The following is an 18,483-nucleotide window of genomic DNA, read 5'->3' as shown; positions in this document are numbered from 1 at the left end:
GACATCCTTTACATGCATTTCCAATATTGTCCTTCTCACAAGGAAATGTCATACCCATTTCCTCTGCAATATACTTTTGCTGCTTTTCTTAACATACGGAACCATTACAGCCATGCACAGACTTTATGGAATTTACCTTTTAATGAATGGCAAAACATAGGTAGTTCACTCGTACAAATTCATCATCATGCAACATAATCCTCACGGCATACTAGTTTACACTGCCATTTATTTTGTTTAAATAGGCAAATAAAGTTTGCAAAATGAGGTGAGATGACACTGACAAAGACAGATTGAAAACAAAAAATGCCGTAAATCACAGCAGGTCAGGCAGCATCCATGGAGAGAGAGCAAGCTAATATTTTGAGTCTGGATGACTCTTCATCAGAGCTGGTGATGAAGAGTCATCTAGACTCAAAAGGTTAGCTTGCTATCTCTCCACTGATACTGCCTGACATGCTGTGATTTCCAGCATTTTTTTTGTTTTCAGTATAGATTCCAGCATCTGCAGTAATTTGCTCCTAGAGATAGTAATGGGAACAAGGGTTACAGGGAGAAGGCAGGAAGACATAGTTGAGAATCATATCAGCCACGAGTGAATGGTGGCCAAACTTGATTGGTCGCATAGCCTAATTTTGTTCCTGTACCTTATGTTCTTATGTACATAGAAAAAGACAAACCATGATATGCAAAATTATGCGTCTAGGCTGTTCACTTAGACAAATGCTAGTGGTGCTCATAAACCACAAGAATTTGGAACTACTAAATGCTCAAATGAAGGCAATATACTGCTAAACTGCAATCTTCCAACAAACAATGTTGTTCAAGGGAAGTCAAATCTGTTAAAATAATGAATGCTGGGTTTGAAGGTGTTGCCCTTAGCTCTGACGTAGAAATCTGGTTTCAGTGACAAAGTCATGGGTTTAAATTGCATTCCAGAGGTTTATGTCCATAATGTAAAGTGACCCTGCATTGCAATAGCAAGGGAGTGCTGCACTAATCGGAAATACTTTTAAAAGTGGCATCATCTGTTCAGTCAGGCTGTTGTGAAAGACCCTGTGGTCCTATATGAAGCGGAGGAACAGAATTCTCCTAATGTCCTGGCCAACTTCTTCACCCCTCAATCGTCTAAACAGATAATCTGACCATTTTCTACGACTGTTGTTTGTGTATGCAAATTGCTTGACATAGTTTCTCTTTTACAACAACGTTACAGTAGCTGCAAAGTTATTTTGGACTTCCTAAGGTTGTGAAAGATGTATAAATGCCAGCTCTTGCAATCTTGATAAATATCACACGAGATGCTTTATTCAACTGCAACTGTTCTTGTTAACAATTGATGTAGCAGGAATTTTAGACTCTCCACTGAGAACCGCATTTGCATCATGATACCCTGAATTACTGAGTTGGTGGGTGGCACGGTGGCACAGTGGTTAGCACTGCTGCCTCGCAGCACCAGAGACCCGGGTTCAATTCCCGCCTTAGGCGACTGACTGTGTGGAGTTTGCACGTTCTCCCCGTGTCTGCGTGGGTTTCCTCCGGGTGCTCCGGTTTCCTCCCACAGTCCAAAGATGTGCAGGTCAGGTGGATTGGCCATGCTAAATTGCCTGTAGTGTTAGGTAAGGGGTAAATGTAGGGGTATGGGTGGGTTGCGCTTCGGCGGGGCGGTGTGGACTTGTTGGGCCGAAGGGCCTGTTTCCACACTGTAAGTAATCTAATCTAATCTAATATAATAAATTGTCACTGGACTCAGCACTACACTTTATCAATCATTTTTGCTAACTGCATAAAATCTACTAAAGGCAATTCTGATTCAAGAACCTTGCAAAGTTGCACAAAATATTCTCTGCATTTTAAAATAATAAATAGATTATTTCTGTGGTCGTCTAAACAGTTATTCACAACAGTTGACGAAGAAACACCTCTTCAACAACTCACGTTGATGTATTTTATCAAAGTACTAGTCAGGCATCCAATGATAACCGAATCTGTAACTCAGACGTTCAGGACTTTTTATTGCCTTAACAAAAACACAACATTTTGATTAAATTAGATGGGCATTATAATGGTTAGTGCTACCAATGTATTTTTAAACAGAAAACAAAACTTTCTAACAGCCCATAAGATCAAGCATCACTTCTTTTTCTCCCTTAATCAGTTTAATTATCTTAAACTGTTATTTTAATTTCAAACTTGAACCTTTTTTTAAGCCTAAACAAAATTCCAAGCTCTCATTGGTTAAGCTTCAATTCTTTGAAAAAGTCAAATTTATGGATTAGGATACAAAATAGATCCTATTGTTCATTGGGTCTTTGCCAATGTTGGTGATGGGGTGAGGAAACCAAGCCAGACATTATTTTCATTATGGCTCCATTAGACAATATAATGCAACTATATATCAACACACTGTGTGCTTGCCAAAAAGAAAAGATTGTCAAAGATTGCTCCCTTTCAGTATCTCCGAGGGAAAGCAAGCTTTTCCAGAAAAGCACCGCCTCACACATTTCCATTTCTGCTTAATCAGAACTATGCAGAGAGTAATAAATAGCTCTCAAGCCATTTGCTTTTCAGAATAATCTGTATGGCTGTCAATTTAAAAAATACAAACATTACACAACTGTCAAAGTAAAAGATTGTAACAATACCTCAGCCAAAGGAATAAAATAAATGACTCATTAGAGTTGCCACTTGCTCTCAACAGAAATTTAGTTTAATCATTGAGAGGAAGAGAAGTATATGCACATGGAAGACAGCAGCCTGTACCATGGGTGAGGATTTCAAACCACACTTTTTAATTAACATCTAAATACCTCAGCACTCAAGATGTGGCAAAGATAAATCTGGAGTTCGCTCCTGGGTGAAACTTCCTGTGCAAAGACAAACTCTACTCTTCAACATCATCCATCTCTGCCTAACCCTGTCTCAACCCATATGCTTTTTTTTTAAACTCAAGGACTCAGCTAATCCAGCATTCCCCTGGTCATATTCAAATCTCCTTAATCTCAAACCCAACCAAAATGCTGCTGCCTTTAACTAGACCCACACCAAATTCAGCTCAACAAGAAGCTAGCTCACTGACCAGTTTTATCTTGCAGTCCATCTATGCTTTGATAGGAAAACTCTCAAAATAATTGAGGGCATCTCCCCTCCCTACCTGATCAAGTTGGTCATGTCCTAAAGGACAAGCTGGTACACTTAGTGTGCAGCAGGTAGTGAGAAAACCAACAAGGGAAAAACATATGTGACCTTATCCTTACCAATCTGCCAGTTGCAGATGCACCTGTCTATGACAGCATTGGTAAGAGAGACCACCGCACAGTTCTTGTGGAGACGAAGTCCCGCCTTCACAGTGAAAATAACCTCCATCATGTTTTGTGATACTATAACTGTGCTAAATAGGACAGACTTTGAACAGATCTACCAATTCAAGACTGGGCATCCATGAGGCGCAGTGGGCCATCAGCAACAGAGGATTGTACTCCAGCACAATCTGTAACCTCATGGCCCAGCCTATCCCCCACTCAACCATTACCATCAAGCCAGGGGATCAACCTTGGTTCAATGGAGAGTGCAGGAGGATATAGCAGGAGTAGCACTGGCATACCTGAAAATGAGGTGTCAACCTGGTGAAGCTACCAAACAGAATTACTTGCATGCCAAACAGCATAAGCAGGAAGTGACAGCAAAGCTATCCTACAGCTAACAGATCAGATCTCAGTCCTGTTGTCCTGCCACACCCAGTTATCAATCGTGGTGGACAATTAAACAACTCACTGAAGGAGGCGGCTCAAAAAAATATTCCTGTAACCAACGATGGAAGAGCCCAAGATAAGGCTGAAGCAATCACAGCAATCTTCACCAGAAACTCAACTCGACTCATGACATGAATACTGGCTACAACAGCAGGTCAGAGGCTATGTACGGTGGCGAGCAACTCACCTCCTGACTTCCTAAAAAATGTCAGGAATGTGATGTAATATTCCCTACATGCCTGGATGAGTACAGCTCCAATAACACTCAAGAAATTTGACACCAGCCAGGACAAAGCTGCTGGCTTGATTGGCACTACATCCATAAGCATCTACTTCCTCCATCCTCAGTAGCCAATAGTGTGTATTATCAACAAAATGCACTGCAGAATTTCATCAAAGATCCTCAGAAGCACCTTCCAAACCCACAACTACTATCACCTAGAAGGGCAACAGATAATGGAAAGACCACCACTTCAAGTTCCCCTTTAAGTCACTCATCATCCTGACTTGGAAATGTATCATTGTTACTTCATTAGCACTGAGTCAAAATCGTGGAATTCCCTCCCTAATGGCATTGTGGGTCTACCCACAGAACATGGATTACAATTGTTCAAGAAGGCAGCTCACCACCACCTTCTTAAGGCCAACTAGGGACTGGCAATAAATGTTGGCCAGCCAATGACACGCACTCCACAAATGAATGATTAAAAAAACCCTCTCGACATCAGCTCTAGCACAATGCTCCATCAGCTTAGTGCTTCTCCTACTATGGTCTCTGTTAACCTTTAACTCTCGTCACCCAATCATTGGCATCACACATGCAGCTATAAAAGCACGGAGATCAGGAATCCCCTCCCTGGGACCCCTTTTGTTACAATGTCAGGAATCACACAACACCAGGTTATAGTCCAACAGGTTTGTGTGAACTCATAAGCTTTCAGAACGCTGCTCCTTCGTCAGGTGAAGTGGGCTTCACCCAATGAAGGGGCAGCATTCCAAAAGCTTGAGATTTCAAATAAACCCACTGGGCTATAACCTGGTGTCATGTGACTTTTGACACTGTCCACCTCATTCCAATGCCAGCAACTCCACATTTTGCTACAATCACAGTGAAAAAAATTATCAACCATTAGTGGTGTCAAGAAATTTGTATTTCTTGCTTTACTCTCACTGACATAACCTCAAATGTGGAGATGAAAGGTTACCTGTGGAATTTTCAGCTTAGAAGAAAACTGGAACTTGACTTGAAATATACAAACAAAACTTTGAGCAACAAAGAGAAAGCAACAGCAAGGATATGGAAAGCTCCCCTCCCAAATCTTACCAAACTAGTGCCGGAAAGGGAAACAACTTGGAAAAACCTTTTGTTGACTGAGAAATCCAGCATATATGAGAGCTTCACAAGGAAAGAGGATAGCAGTGAAACAATTGTGGCTCAGGTTTTACTCTTGCAATCAAGGACTCAAAAAATTGCTGCTGCCATTTATTCTTCTCATCTGGGTTAAATACCCCTCCTTCCCTGACTTTCTATCCCTGATGTAACTTCAATACCTATGCCTTTGTTACTCATATCATTTTTACTTCGGACAATAAAACTCCACTCTCAAGAAAACCTCAGAATTGTATCTCTTTCATTTTTGATCAAGAAAATTAAATTTAATTCAAATGTGGCAGCCATGTACTGAAGAGGAGAAAAATGAAATGAAATTTGCAATTTAATGAGAAGGTTTTGTTTTAAACAAAGACAACATGGGAGCCATGAATCTTCCTCGGCCGATGATAATACTTAGCAACGTTTTCTTCAAGAACTTCCTGGAGCACTTTCCTCTCAAACCAAACATTCAGTCATCCTCAAATACTGTATTTCCTTTGTTGGTGTGCTACTTAAATTCAATTAAAAAAAAACTTACTTCAATGCTGTGAGCCATTTTACCTTCTTTGCAACATATCCAACAGGTTCTTACCTGATCTGGACCTTTATCAAACATCTTTCGTGTTCGTGAAAACTGATGAGAATGTGGAGTGTACTGCGGCCCCCCAGTGGCACCAGCTCCTGGTCGTGGTACTGCTGAAATATCTCTAGGTCCTGTCTGTTTGCTCACATCATTGGTTAGACTGGAACTACTAGTGCTGGGTATAGGAGGAGAACCTCTGGAACAAAAATGAAAACAGAATTTAGATTGAGACATAGCCTTCTGCTACCATTCAGTTACATGGAAATAACAGTCTCACTGTCTCAGGATGTGCATTAGCACATTTCAGACTGGCAGGCCTTCACTCAAAAGGGCGAGGCCTCCAGGAGGTCATGGAGGCAAAGTCACTGAATTTATTTAAGAAAGAAAGTTAGATTTCTAGATTTTACAGTTGCCAAGGGGTTACAGAAATACGGTGTTGAGAATTAGCCATAATCATACTGAATAACATAGCAGACTGAATAACATAACATAACCAAATGGCCCATAACTGCCCCGTCTCTTTGTGGAATGCCCACTCTGAAGAGGTTTTGTTCTTCTCTCCGACACCCCTCTTCCACACTTGACATTAGCTCCGATGAAGACTCATTCACATTCGAAACATTAGCTTGCTCTCTCTCCATGGATGCTGGCTGACTTGCTGTGATTTCCAGCAGTCTGCAGTCTTTTGGGCTTACAACTGTTCCTATTTTCTATGTTTTCCATTTCCTTATTGCCAGGAACTAAGTGGTGTTATTTAATAAAAATAAGAAAATGGTGACTGTCAAATACTGAACATAATACTTTGCCTGGTTTACAAAAAGAGGTTTGTCCCACCATGTCAGCACCAGCTCTGTAACAGCTGCAAAGCAGGGGATTCAAGTGTTTCCAGAGTGAAGGGGAGAAACAAGGTACTATTCCTTCTCCTCTATTCTAACAATCTTGTTACTATTCATCTCAGGAAAGGACATTCTACAACACCAATCAATTTCCATTTCCTACACAAGTAACCACTTGCGATTTTTTGTGTAAGCAAGCCAATTTGTAATAAATTAAAACTGTGCACTCGATGGGTATTGTGAATTGGATTGCGACTGTCCATGTTTTACTGCACACAGGACACTGACAATAACTGAGCAACAAAAACCTTTATTTTTTAATGCAGGTTAGGTCCAAAGGCAGGCCCGACTGCATTGATTAGGTCAGACGATGATTTTGAGTGGTCATTTGACAAGGCTAGACTTTATCGTTAGCAGCAAGTTCAACAATATTAGTTGAAGTTTTGGGTTGCTGAAGCTTTAAAAAACAGATGTTTATAGCTTTGCCAGTTATATTCAACCTCGTGAACAAAGAAATTGATCTTATTTGTTTTATGTTAATGAAACAAATGAATCTTGACAGCAAAACTATTAAGTTATTGCATGAGAAAAGATAGATCAGAGAGGGGGAACTATGCCAGGCTCAGATTTGCTGTCAAACGTTTCAAGCAAGTCCCTTCAAAGAAAAGTTGCATTTCATAGCATCACAATCTTACGTTGATGAAATATTTTAATGAGTGAAACCTTTAGTAAGATAATCTGAGATGAAGATAATTTGATTATTAAATAGGTTAATGGAATATTCCTGGACTTAGTTCTACAACTGCATATACTGAATTTATTCCAACACTGTGGAAATAGGGTTATCTGAAAATAGCATGTCATAGGTTATGATCGCAGTTGATGATATTACATAGTGTTAAAGCCGTCACATGACAGTACACCTAAAGAAGCCGACAAAAACCCTAACGAGCTTTGCAGTACATGTTTAGCAGGAACAAGAGATTGTGGGAAAGGCTTGTGCTCTCAGGACTTAAAACAATAGCTGTGTTTACACTACTGTAGGATTCTTTGCTATCCTAAAGATAAAAACATTTCATATCAATTATTTATTCAATCTTCTTCTAATCAGTTATAATACGACAAGTAGGTTTTAATTAAGATTCTTCAAGATAATCATTCAGATTATCAAGGTAAGATTCAGAGATGCTATAGCAAGAAATATATTAATCACTAAACTATTAGAAAGAAAGGTTTAAAATAGAAAGGGGCCTCCCTATCTCTTATCAAGGACAACAGCTACGAGAGTTGGAATGGTGAGAAAACTCAAAGACAATTCTGTTACAGTCCTGTACAAAATAGCAGACACAGACATCATAATTGAGAGATAAGAGGTCACAAGTTTCCCATATACCAAAAGGGGCCCATTCAGATCACAGCAACAAGATTCGTAACTGAATGATGTACTGGGAACCTTATCAAAGTTGAACAACCCAGCACTAATTAACCAGTAGTATGCATGAGGAATATGTGCCACCATGTCAGTGTTACAAGAAAAACACAAAATACATTTTACTTGAAGGTGAAATTAGAGTGTCATTGACTTTTCTTCTAATTTGAGCTGCAGGTTAAGAGGGGAATTGAACCCTCGTGTCAAGGTCAGATTCAAAAGTCGTCTTTGGCCTCTCCTTGTACTGAACCAGTTGATACACGAATAAAAGTTGCCACGTGCCTTGGGCTCTCCTGTCTCCCAATTGATACCTCTGTAAAGATTCACTCCAATAGTCAGAGTCATAGAGATGTACGGCACAGAAACAGACCCTTTGGTCCAACTCATCCATGCTGACCAGATATCCCAACCCAATCTAGTCCCACCTGCCAGCACCCAGCCCACATCCCTCTAAACCCTTCCTATTCATGTACCTATTCAGATGCCTTTCAAATGTTGCAATTATACTAGCTTCCACCACTTCCTCTGACAGCTCATTGCATAGACGCACACCCTTTGCGTGAAAAAACTGCCTTTTAGGTCTCTTTTATATCTTTCTCCTCTCACCCTAAACCTATGCCCTCTAGTTTTAAAAGTCTCTCACCCCAGGGAAAAGACTTGTTTATTTACCCTCATGATTTTATAAATCTCTTGGAGGTCACCCCTCAGTATCCGACACTCCAAGGAAAACAGCCCCAGTCTATTCAACCTCTCCCCATAGCTCAAATCCCCCAGCCCTGGCAACATCCTTGTAAACCTTTGCTGAACTCTTTCAAGTCTTAAGCAAAAATGGCTGATGACAGCCCCAACACAGAAACATAGAAAATAGATGCAAGAGTAGGCCATCTAGCCCTTTGAGCCTGCACACCATTCAATATGACCCTGCTTGATCATGCAATTTCAGTATCCCATTCCAAATTTCTCTCAATGCCCCTCGATTCCTTTAGCTGCAAGAGCCATGTCCAGATCCCTCTTGAATATTACTGGTTAAGTCAGATCCCAGACTGAAATCTGGCTTGAAATTTTATTATGGTTTTAGCAAGGTAGTCTTTTACATGCTGCAGATTTGATTTTAACAATAAAACAGAAGTGTGTTATACTCAAACAATTAAAAACAAAATCAAAATAAATCAAACTGTTAACATTAAAGATTTTAGAACACATGAAAATCTACAATCTCATTAAATCCAACAGCACTTCTTTGCAGTACTCACACCAGACAGAGAATTCCCTTTTCTATCACAGTGTTTGACTTAACAGATTCTTTAATTCCCAGTCCTGAGAATGTGAGACACTCTTCTATGACCTTCACACAACTGAGTGTAGTGCTGTCAGCTTCAAATAATCCCTTCAGGGTTTTAACCAAACACTTCTGGTTTGGAACTTTAAAACTAAACTCCTCAGAATAACCTATTTCTTAACAGTTGAAAACTATTTCCCTTTTGAGGACCAACTGTTTCACACATCCAGCTTCAGCCAAGACTTCTGAAAACACGAGGACTGACATCCATAAACTTTTTCCAAGCTATGAGTGGTTCTCCCAATCAAAAGCCACAAAACATTTGTTCTGAAAGCCTAATGCACATCTGTTTATTTTGTTAGCTCACAAAAAACTCTCTCAAGGAAAACAAATTTCCCATTAGCCTCCAAGAGCACTGTCTCTCTCCACATGTGCAGTTTTATAAATCACCAAGTTACAGAAATGTTTACAAATTAATTATTAAACTTTAAAGACACAGACCAAAAGAAGGGGCCATTAGCTAAAATCAAGCTCTTAAATAGATGATATTAAAATATGGACAAGTCACACATCTTACATCACAAATCTAAGTGCACTATTGAAATATGGTACAGCTTTTCAATACCACAGGCTACAAAATTTTAGAATCTTTAAAAAAGTGATATGTTTATTAAAATTTAACATTTGAACCAGCCAGAGGCATTCATCGGAGTGGATTTGCTTGGAATCGCATGGTCATCAGGTATCAATTCCGAATCAAGGGCAGTGTGCTTCAGTAATGATTAACAGTTACTTTGGTGTTTGAGGATCCCACACATGTCATGATTAATTGAATGAATTCACGCTTCCATAGCTCCCACAGGCAAGATGATTTTAATGTCTAAGTGCAAGTATAAAATCATGGTCCTAAATTGTTTAATGAGTGGCACTAAACCCAGACACTATTGATTAAACTTTCTTTCCCCAGCTTAAACAAACTAAAATTGCTCTCCCATTAGGAGATTATTTGTGTCCTCTTCAAACATATAAAAAGTATGTCACATACAAGTTAAAGCTGCAGTACAATGTTTGACAAGTGCACTGCTGAAGCTTTGTTTTTAGTTAATGTGGTTGCATAAGGAATATTTGTACCAAATACATTATTTCTCATTGGAGCAGCACACTAGAAATCAAATCTTCACAAAGATTAAACATTTTATACAATTGTGCAAAATTCCACAAATTGCATCCCTTTTAGACCCGAGTTGACATATGCACAGACCAGTTTCTGCACTTAATAAGTACTGCTATTTACTCTGAATAAATATATTCTAGCTACAGGCAAACTATCATAAACCATCAGAGGATGATCTCTAACTCCATTAGAAAACACCCCCTACATTTGCATACACACACACACAAAAAGGGTGTTATCAGCAGAGGGAAAGACTGTGCAGAAAGTTCAATAGTCCCTGTTCACATTGTTCGCACAGGTGATTCTTTTGGTTTGCAGGACTTGCTGCTCCTCGATCTTCCTACTTCCTGTACTCCTACTTGCTTATAGGAGGCACAGAGTGACTGGTTCCCCCTCAAAGTCTGTCTATTTGGTTAAGGGCCATAGATTACACCAATTGATGAGGAGAAACAAACTGCCTTTCTTCAGGCTTGGTGTATTCTTGCTGCAGAGAAAGGGACTGTTTCTTCCTTTTGGAGGTGCAATAGCTTCTCATCAAATGTTCACAACCACAAAACTGTTCAGCTACCTATGAGCCAATCACATAGCTGTTGGCAGGCAGAAGGTCTTTGCTGGTGATATCTGGTCTCCAAATCACAGACCAATTAGATGTTTGTTGCCAGTTGAATCTTATTTTGGTGCATATACTGATTCCAGTTCGTCTGCAACTCAACATCCCCCACTGATTGAACAGGCATCAAGGTAAACAGCACTTCGTAAAATTGCTGTCAACTTCTACAATCCTTGATTTTTAAAACAGTCCTTTTCCATTTCAGTCCATAATCAAAAACCCAAGAGGAGAACTGGGGAGAACAGTCCATAATAATCAATTCAAATTCAGTACCTATATAAATCAAAGACATGAGTAAAGAGAACCATGCTCTTAAGCAATAATTCTTGCTAATTTATTGTTTTGTCAGATTACACAGTACCATGTGTGATGGGATAGGCACTTCACAGAACTCACTGTTACCAGTGTTGTAATAGTCACTTCTTTAATAAAAGCCCATCTGTTATTTACAGGGCGCATACAACTCTTAGGAATGAATCATCCAAATGGCAACCTACACAGTTTGACTAGTGGCAGGAAATACAAGAGGCAGGGAATGGTCATCGCTAATATGATGAAGTCCTGTTTCCCCATGATCATTAACATGTTCTCCACCATCAAATTCTTTGTGATCACCAATGACCACAGAATGAATCTGTAGCACAACACAGCAGTCTGACCTCCGAGTCAGAGGTCAGAAGTTTATGCACTCTTATCCATCCTGGGAGCTGGCTTAGAGGGAAGGCACAAGGATCATAAAACTGGGTGGGATAGGGGAGGGAGATATGTTCCTTAAATCAGTATGCTTCTAGCAAGAAAAATAGAAAGAAGCAATGTTTTATTAGCTTGGGAAGTATATTGGGAAATAACAGAAGAGGCACGAGGAAATAGTAATTGAAACATATTTACAGAAAGAGAGGAGACAGTGAGGACTGCAGATGCTGGAGATCAGAGTCGAGACTGTAGTGCTGGAAAAGCACAGCAGGTCAGGCAGCATCCGAGGAACAGGAGAATCGACATTTCCGGCATAAGCCCTTCATCAGGAATCTGATTCCTGATGAAGGGCTTATGCTCAAAACATTGATTCTCCTGCTCCTCGGATGCTGCCTGACCTGCTGTACAGCACTACACTTTTGGCACGTACAGAAAGAAAGTCAAGAATAAGGGTTAGGTTAGGATTAAAGGGTTTTGCCCAAAGTCACCAGTCAGATAGTTTAGCAAATGAAAACTGAAAGAACTGCGGATGCTAGAAATCAGAAACAAAAACAGAAAGGTTCAGCAGGTCTGAAAATGTCTGTGGAGAGAAATCAGTTAACATTCCTAGTTCAGTGGCCCCTCCGAAGAACTGGTTTATAAGTTAACAAATTGGTTGATCAGTTAGCTGTGCAAATTCTTTAAAGATAGCAAGGTGTATTGAAATTATCAGAGCATTCTGAAAAGGTGACTAACTGGATATATGGCAGAGTATTATAGTAGTCTTGATGAGGAAGGGGAAAATAGTATAAAGTATGCTTGTGGGGAACATATGAACCAACTGTAAACGTTTCTATAGCTATGTAAAGAAAAGATTGGTGAAATCTAATGTAGGTCCTTTACTGTCAGAAACTGAGGAATTTATGATGAGCACAGTTTGACAAAACTTCAGTACAACCCACATCCTGCAAGGGTAAAGGCAAGGAGTAGATGTCAAAAAAAAACTATTTCTTCAAAACATGTTCAGCTTTTCAATAATTACTAACTGTGCACGTACAATCACAGTTGCGTTACCAAAAGAAATAAAAGTTAATTTCTTTGAATTGACCGTCTTCAATTTTTTGTTCTATTATTCCAGTGATAGGCCTGGAGCGTTTGAAATTATTTTGTTATAACAGTCTCAGGATGTGAATGGACCACTTCATTGAGGGGTCACAGTTTACGTGGTCTGAACAGAGAGCAAATAAAAAAATACTTTTCTATGCCTTAGACGTCCAGGGACAAATGGTCACATTGTGTTGTGCAATTCAATGGTTTCATTAAAAGTAATGTCCAATATAGACAGGAAAACGTTCAGCTATTAATTTAGTTATAACTTTGTGCTAGCAAAAGAGCAGCACTTTAAGAAATGATTGTTTTGCAACCAACTTTCCTTCTAAGCTGCACAGCAAGCATCGCACGGTTCTGCAAAGGCTGCACAGAAATGAGCCCCTGTATCACTACGATTTCATATTTCATTTATTTTGAGGACTTGAGTTTTGAAGGATTATGTAAAATTGACTCATTTCAAGTTCTGTAGCTAGCTGGACTGTTTTTTAAGACATCACTTGGACATTGGAACTTTTTTGTAAAATAAGGCATTTTTTGGAAACCATATGGATTTAGCAAATTTCTAGAAGTTATCAGCCTGGGTTTTATGGCTACCAGAAAGCTAGCTTCTGTTTGACAGTGTTTTGGAAGCAGTGGGGTTTGGGGTCGAGCCTGCAGTTTCCCAGCTCAGCTCCCTATTTCTGAAAAACAAAGCCTTACACGGCCAGTGCAGTACCTCGAACACTGATCCAGTTGTTCTTGTGAGATGCCTCTCAAGGGGCTTGTCTCAACTGCATCCGCAAAGATTCCAGAAACAATTGTATGTGTCCAGTAATCTGTGCACACAAGGCAAACCACCAGACTGACAGGTATTTGGACAATTCACTCCTTATCCTTTCTACCTTCAAATAGCAACAATCATTAGCAAAAAGCTTTTTTTCCCCCAAGACCTGCAGAAAAATCCATTTTTTTTGCTTTCCCCTACCTGGCATACACGTGCACGCATGCTCATATATGAGAGATTACTTACAGGGGTAACTATTTACTTTCATGTTATGAATTGTACTTGTTAATTAGTTTGAAATCTCCTGTTGAGTAAGCTTTATTTAATAAGTTAATAATTCTGTTTATTAAAAGACACCTAGATGATAGCTCTTTTTGCTATAAACCTAATACAAATAAAGTACATAATAGGCCATATCAGTGATTGGGTAAAGGATTTTATGTTGTGACCAGAGGCATTGTGGGACAAGTTGTCGGTAGTGTATTCCTCCCACTTTAGTTTTAAGTATGGCCATTTTCAAAAGAAAAGCACACAAAGAAATCACAGCGCACTCACAAGTCATAAGGAATATGAATTGCATGACCGCAATTCATTTTTATCACCAACAGCACAATACGATAATTCATAATTAGCATCCCTTGATCAGTAGGAGTTCAGATGAATCAGTTGGCAAGATTTTTGCAAGGTCTGTAAAAGTTTGTAGCTCAGGTTGAGGTTTAGGGTGTAGGTTTGCTCGCTGAGCTTAGGTTTGATATCCAGACGTTTCATTATCTGGCTAGGTAACATCATCAGTGGCGACCTCCAAGTGAAGTGAAGCTGTTGTTCCTGCTTTCTATTTATATGTTTGTCCTGGATTGGGTTCCTGGGGTTTGTGGTGATGTCATTTCCTGTTCGTTTTCAGAGGGGTTGATAGATGGCATCTAGATCTATGTGTTTGTTTATGGCATTGTGGTTGGAGTCTAGGAATTCTTTGGCATGTCTTTGCTTAGCCTCTCCTAGGAAAGATGTGTTGTCCCAGTCGAAATGGTGGGTTTTTTCATCCATGTGTAGGGCTACGAGGGAGAGAGGGTCGTGTCTTTTTGTGGCTAGCTGGTGTTCGTGTATCCTGGTGGCTAACTTTCTTCCTGTTTGTCCTACGTAGTGTTTGTAGCAGTCCTTGCATGAAATTTTGTAGATGACGTTGGTTTTGTCCAGTTGGTTTGTACTGGGTCTTTTAAGTTTGTTAGTTTTTGTTTGAGAGTGTTGGTGGGCTTGTGTGCTACTAGGATTCCAAGGGGTCATAGTAGTCTGGCTGTCATTTCTGAGACTGCTTTGATGTATGGTAAGGTGGTTAGAGTTTCTGGCTGTGTTTTGTCTGCTTGTCGTGGTTTGTTCTTGAGGAATCTGTGGACTGTATTTTTTTTGAGCCTCATAGCCCTACACACGGATGAAAAAAAACACCATTTCAACTGGGACAACACATCTATCCTGGGACAGGATAATCAAAGACATGCCAGAGAATTCCTAGAGGCCTGACACTCCAACCACAACGCCATAAACAAACACATAGATCTAGATGCCATCTATCAACCCCTCAAAAAACAAACAGGAAATGACATCACCACAAACCCCAGGAACCCATCCAGGACAAATATATAAATAGACAGCAGGAGACAATAGCTTCGCTTCACTTGGAGGTCGCCACTGATGAGGTTACCTAGCCAGGTAATGAAACGTCTGGATATCAAACCTAGAGCTAAGCGAGCAAACCTACACCCTAAGTTGGCAAGATGGTTGGTGTGGATCAGTTTAATGTCAACAGTTTCAGTTGGCATGGACTTGTCACCTCACCTCACTCGCGAGAGTGGAAGGCAATGGCAAACTACCAGAGAGAAACAAACCACGAAGCAAGAGACTCAGGGTGAAGCATCAGTCGGCAATAAGCCAAGGATTTACCTTCGGCAAAGCACTCATGAATGAAAACCAGGAGATGCACTTCTGTAATTGTTCTTAAAATGAAATGCCTCCTTGGGTTGGAATACTTAGTGGTTATTTACATTATTTTTCTATCAGTCATATAGTCTATTTATTGCGAGCTTATAATACCATTTTCCCATTTATCCAAATAATTTATACAGCGTAAGTAAATTCACAGTAGGAATTTTGCTAAAAGGAACCTGAATGCTTTAAAACTGTAAAATGATCAGTGATACAGCAGATACTAAATATTGCTTCTTTTCTGGGTGCATGGTCATCCACTGGGCTTGGTTAGAATTTGATTTCTATATGGGCCTTTTCTTATTTACTGCTTAACCCAAACCTAAATCTTGATTCAAGTTGTTACACAGGCTGAATGGAGCACAAGATGGTGATCCATAAACTTCATCCAATCCCAACATCTCTCCTGTAGTGTCTTTCACAGTAATTTGAAGCATACAGCTCCTGGTTTATCAATACTTAATGATTTGTGTCGTGTCTTTTATTTTCATTCATTCACAGGATGAGGTGTGGCTGGTTAGGTCAGTATTAATTGCCCATCACTAATTGCCAGAGGGCAGATAAGAGTTAACCACACTGTTGTAGGTCTGGAGTCACATATAAGCCAGACCAGGTAAGGATGCAGGTTCTTTCCCCAAAGGACATTAGTGAATTAGATGGATTGTTTTTGACAATCTACAATGGATTCATGGTCATCATCAGATCTTAATTCCAGATTTTTAAATTGAATTCAAATTCCAATATCTGCCATCATGGCACTTAAACTTGGTTCCCCTAGAATATTAAAACCCACATCCCCAGAACAACATTTCTCACTGCCTTGTCATTTCTCTATTTACTGACTATTGTGCATCTATCTCAGTTTTTCTTTCCTTCTGGGTGAGTACTGACACATGATGTTGCATGATAAGGCAGGAAAGGCTGGAACCTCTGTGCCCCTTATCTGATGGGAATATCTGTGGCATGGACATGTATTGAAAGCAAAGTGTGCATGTCATGGGGTCCTACAGAAAAGAGGACAGGCAAATGTGTGCAGCCATATGAGGTACATCAGGCTTCACTCTGTCTGTTAGAGACAAAAAAAAACTGCAGATGCTGGAATCCAAAGTTTGACTGTGGCATGAAGTGGGGATAGGCTTCCTGGGGGCTGGGAAACAGCAGCAACCGAAACCTGTGAATGTGCAAGGCAATGAGACAGAAGCCTTGTGGTGTAAAATTCCAAGCAGTGGAATGTGGTGAAACGGTTAAAAATTATGTCCCAATACATGTGTGAATCTAACCGGAATGGAGGTGTTGCTTAGTCCCGTGTGAATCTTCTTATCTGTATGTAACCAGAATGGAATGTGTTTTTTAGCCTTGCTCTGCTGTTCACATGAATGTTTATATCTGGAAAAGAGTATATCAGCTGGAAAAGTCTCCAGTTCGGTGAGTCTGCTCCGGGGTTACGTTTAACCGCCGAGCGTGGGTTGTTGGCAACCGCTCTACGAGAACTGACGGCTCCCAGTTTTGGTAACATGTAGAGTGAGTATAAGCCAGACCCGTTCTGGCGACGCTGCGGGGAATAAAATGCCCATATTCTAGCAGACTCGCCTCTTGGTCGTTTGTTCTGTGTCAGACTACTCTCCTACGAACCTGACCTTGAGAATTTTTTAAAACAAGCCTGGACAATATGCAGTCTAGATTATGAATTGACAGCATTTACACATAAAGCAAGACTGATAACCTGTGGCAATGGAAATACGTTAGCATGCACGGGAAGTGAATGCCATTAATGAAGACTTTTATTATTTATCTCAGTTCAGAAGCAGGAATATAGAATATCAGACTTTAGGACTGCAACAAGGATTGTGACCCTAACATGCCTTACCTGGCTACTCATACAGGGAGCGGGATCTAATCAACTTCATGCTTGCAAGCTAAAGCTAAAGACAGATTTCCTGTTGAGAACAACTTGCTGCAAGAACATATAGTATCGAGGAATGCATTACACCACTAGCTCAAGGACTTACCCAACTTGATGAATGTGTGTTCCTTTACTGGTAGGACTGGCTGGTGCAGACTGTGTGAGATTTGTGGAATCTAGAATACGTTGTGGTCGGGCATTAACTGTAGCCTGCAGGGAAACATTTATCAAAATAGTAAAACTTTTATAATATGATGAATTCACATATCAAATATTCATAAATCATCTGGAAAGAACATATTATATTTAGTTATTCCATTTTATTGGAATAAATATACCAAGACTGATCAAGGGATCTGAGGCATCGATGTCACATTATTGCAAAATTTTCAAGAATTTAATGTTTGCTTTATCAGCATTATAAAAAATTAGTCATTTTGCTTTTTTTTAAAAAAAGATAAACTTGTAAGCATGGTTAAATCACGATTTTGACATTATTTAGGTCTAGAAGCTCAGCATTACCCCTAAACTGTTGTGCCCAAATTTTCAATAGCAAAATATAAACAAAATCCAATTTTTCACATGAACTCCGTTTCAGCATTACTCTTAAAAAGGATGGTGTTTCATTTTGTTATAATATTCAACGTAACATTTTTGAAAACAAGAAAGGAAAATAAAGTGAGCAGGGCACTTTGCATTTCAAAACAGACTCCAGAAAGATCAAATAAAAGACATCAAATAGGCAGATTGTAATAAATTAAAATCAGCAATGAAGTGTTATGGACCAGACCCGAGACCCCAATTTTTATGTTTCGTTAAAGGCAAGTGTAAGCTGCTGAGTTTCAGATGTGTTTCAATTTGTCCCACACCAGGCTTTAATCAAAGCACCTTGTTTTGGCATTTTAACTGTAAAAACTGTGAAAATAAAGAATTGACATAACTTTAACTCTATTGAAGTACTTAACAAGTATTTAACCAATAATCATCATCTGCTCAAATATAGTCAGCATTCCAGAAACACAC

General features: G+C 39.6%; 1 protein-coding gene across 1 annotated transcript in view; it reads right to left on the bottom strand.

Annotated features, from left to right (window-relative positions):
- Positions 1-18,483, bottom strand: part of rptor (regulatory associated protein of MTOR, complex 1) — a 397,195-nt gene that overhangs the window by 93,859 nt on the left and 284,853 nt on the right. The window contains exons 22-23 of the mRNA XM_088000708.1: positions 17,567-17,670; positions 5,717-5,903 (exon numbers count right to left, since the gene is read on the bottom strand). Coding sequence (XP_087856834.1) covers positions 5,717-5,903; positions 17,567-17,670 — 291 coding nt within the window. The remainder of the gene's footprint in view (positions 1-5,716; positions 5,904-17,566; positions 17,671-18,483) is intronic.

Source organism: Chiloscyllium plagiosum, unplaced genomic scaffold (genome assembly GCF_037043375.1).
Source record: "Chiloscyllium plagiosum isolate Xiang-an unplaced genomic scaffold, Cpla_swu_hap1 HiC_scaffold_25, whole genome shotgun sequence".
NCBI classification, from domain to species: Eukaryota; Metazoa; Chordata; class Chondrichthyes; order Orectolobiformes; family Hemiscylliidae; genus Chiloscyllium; species Chiloscyllium plagiosum.
The sequence above is the reverse complement of the archived record's forward strand: the minus strand, read 5'-3'. Positions and strand labels throughout refer to the sequence as shown.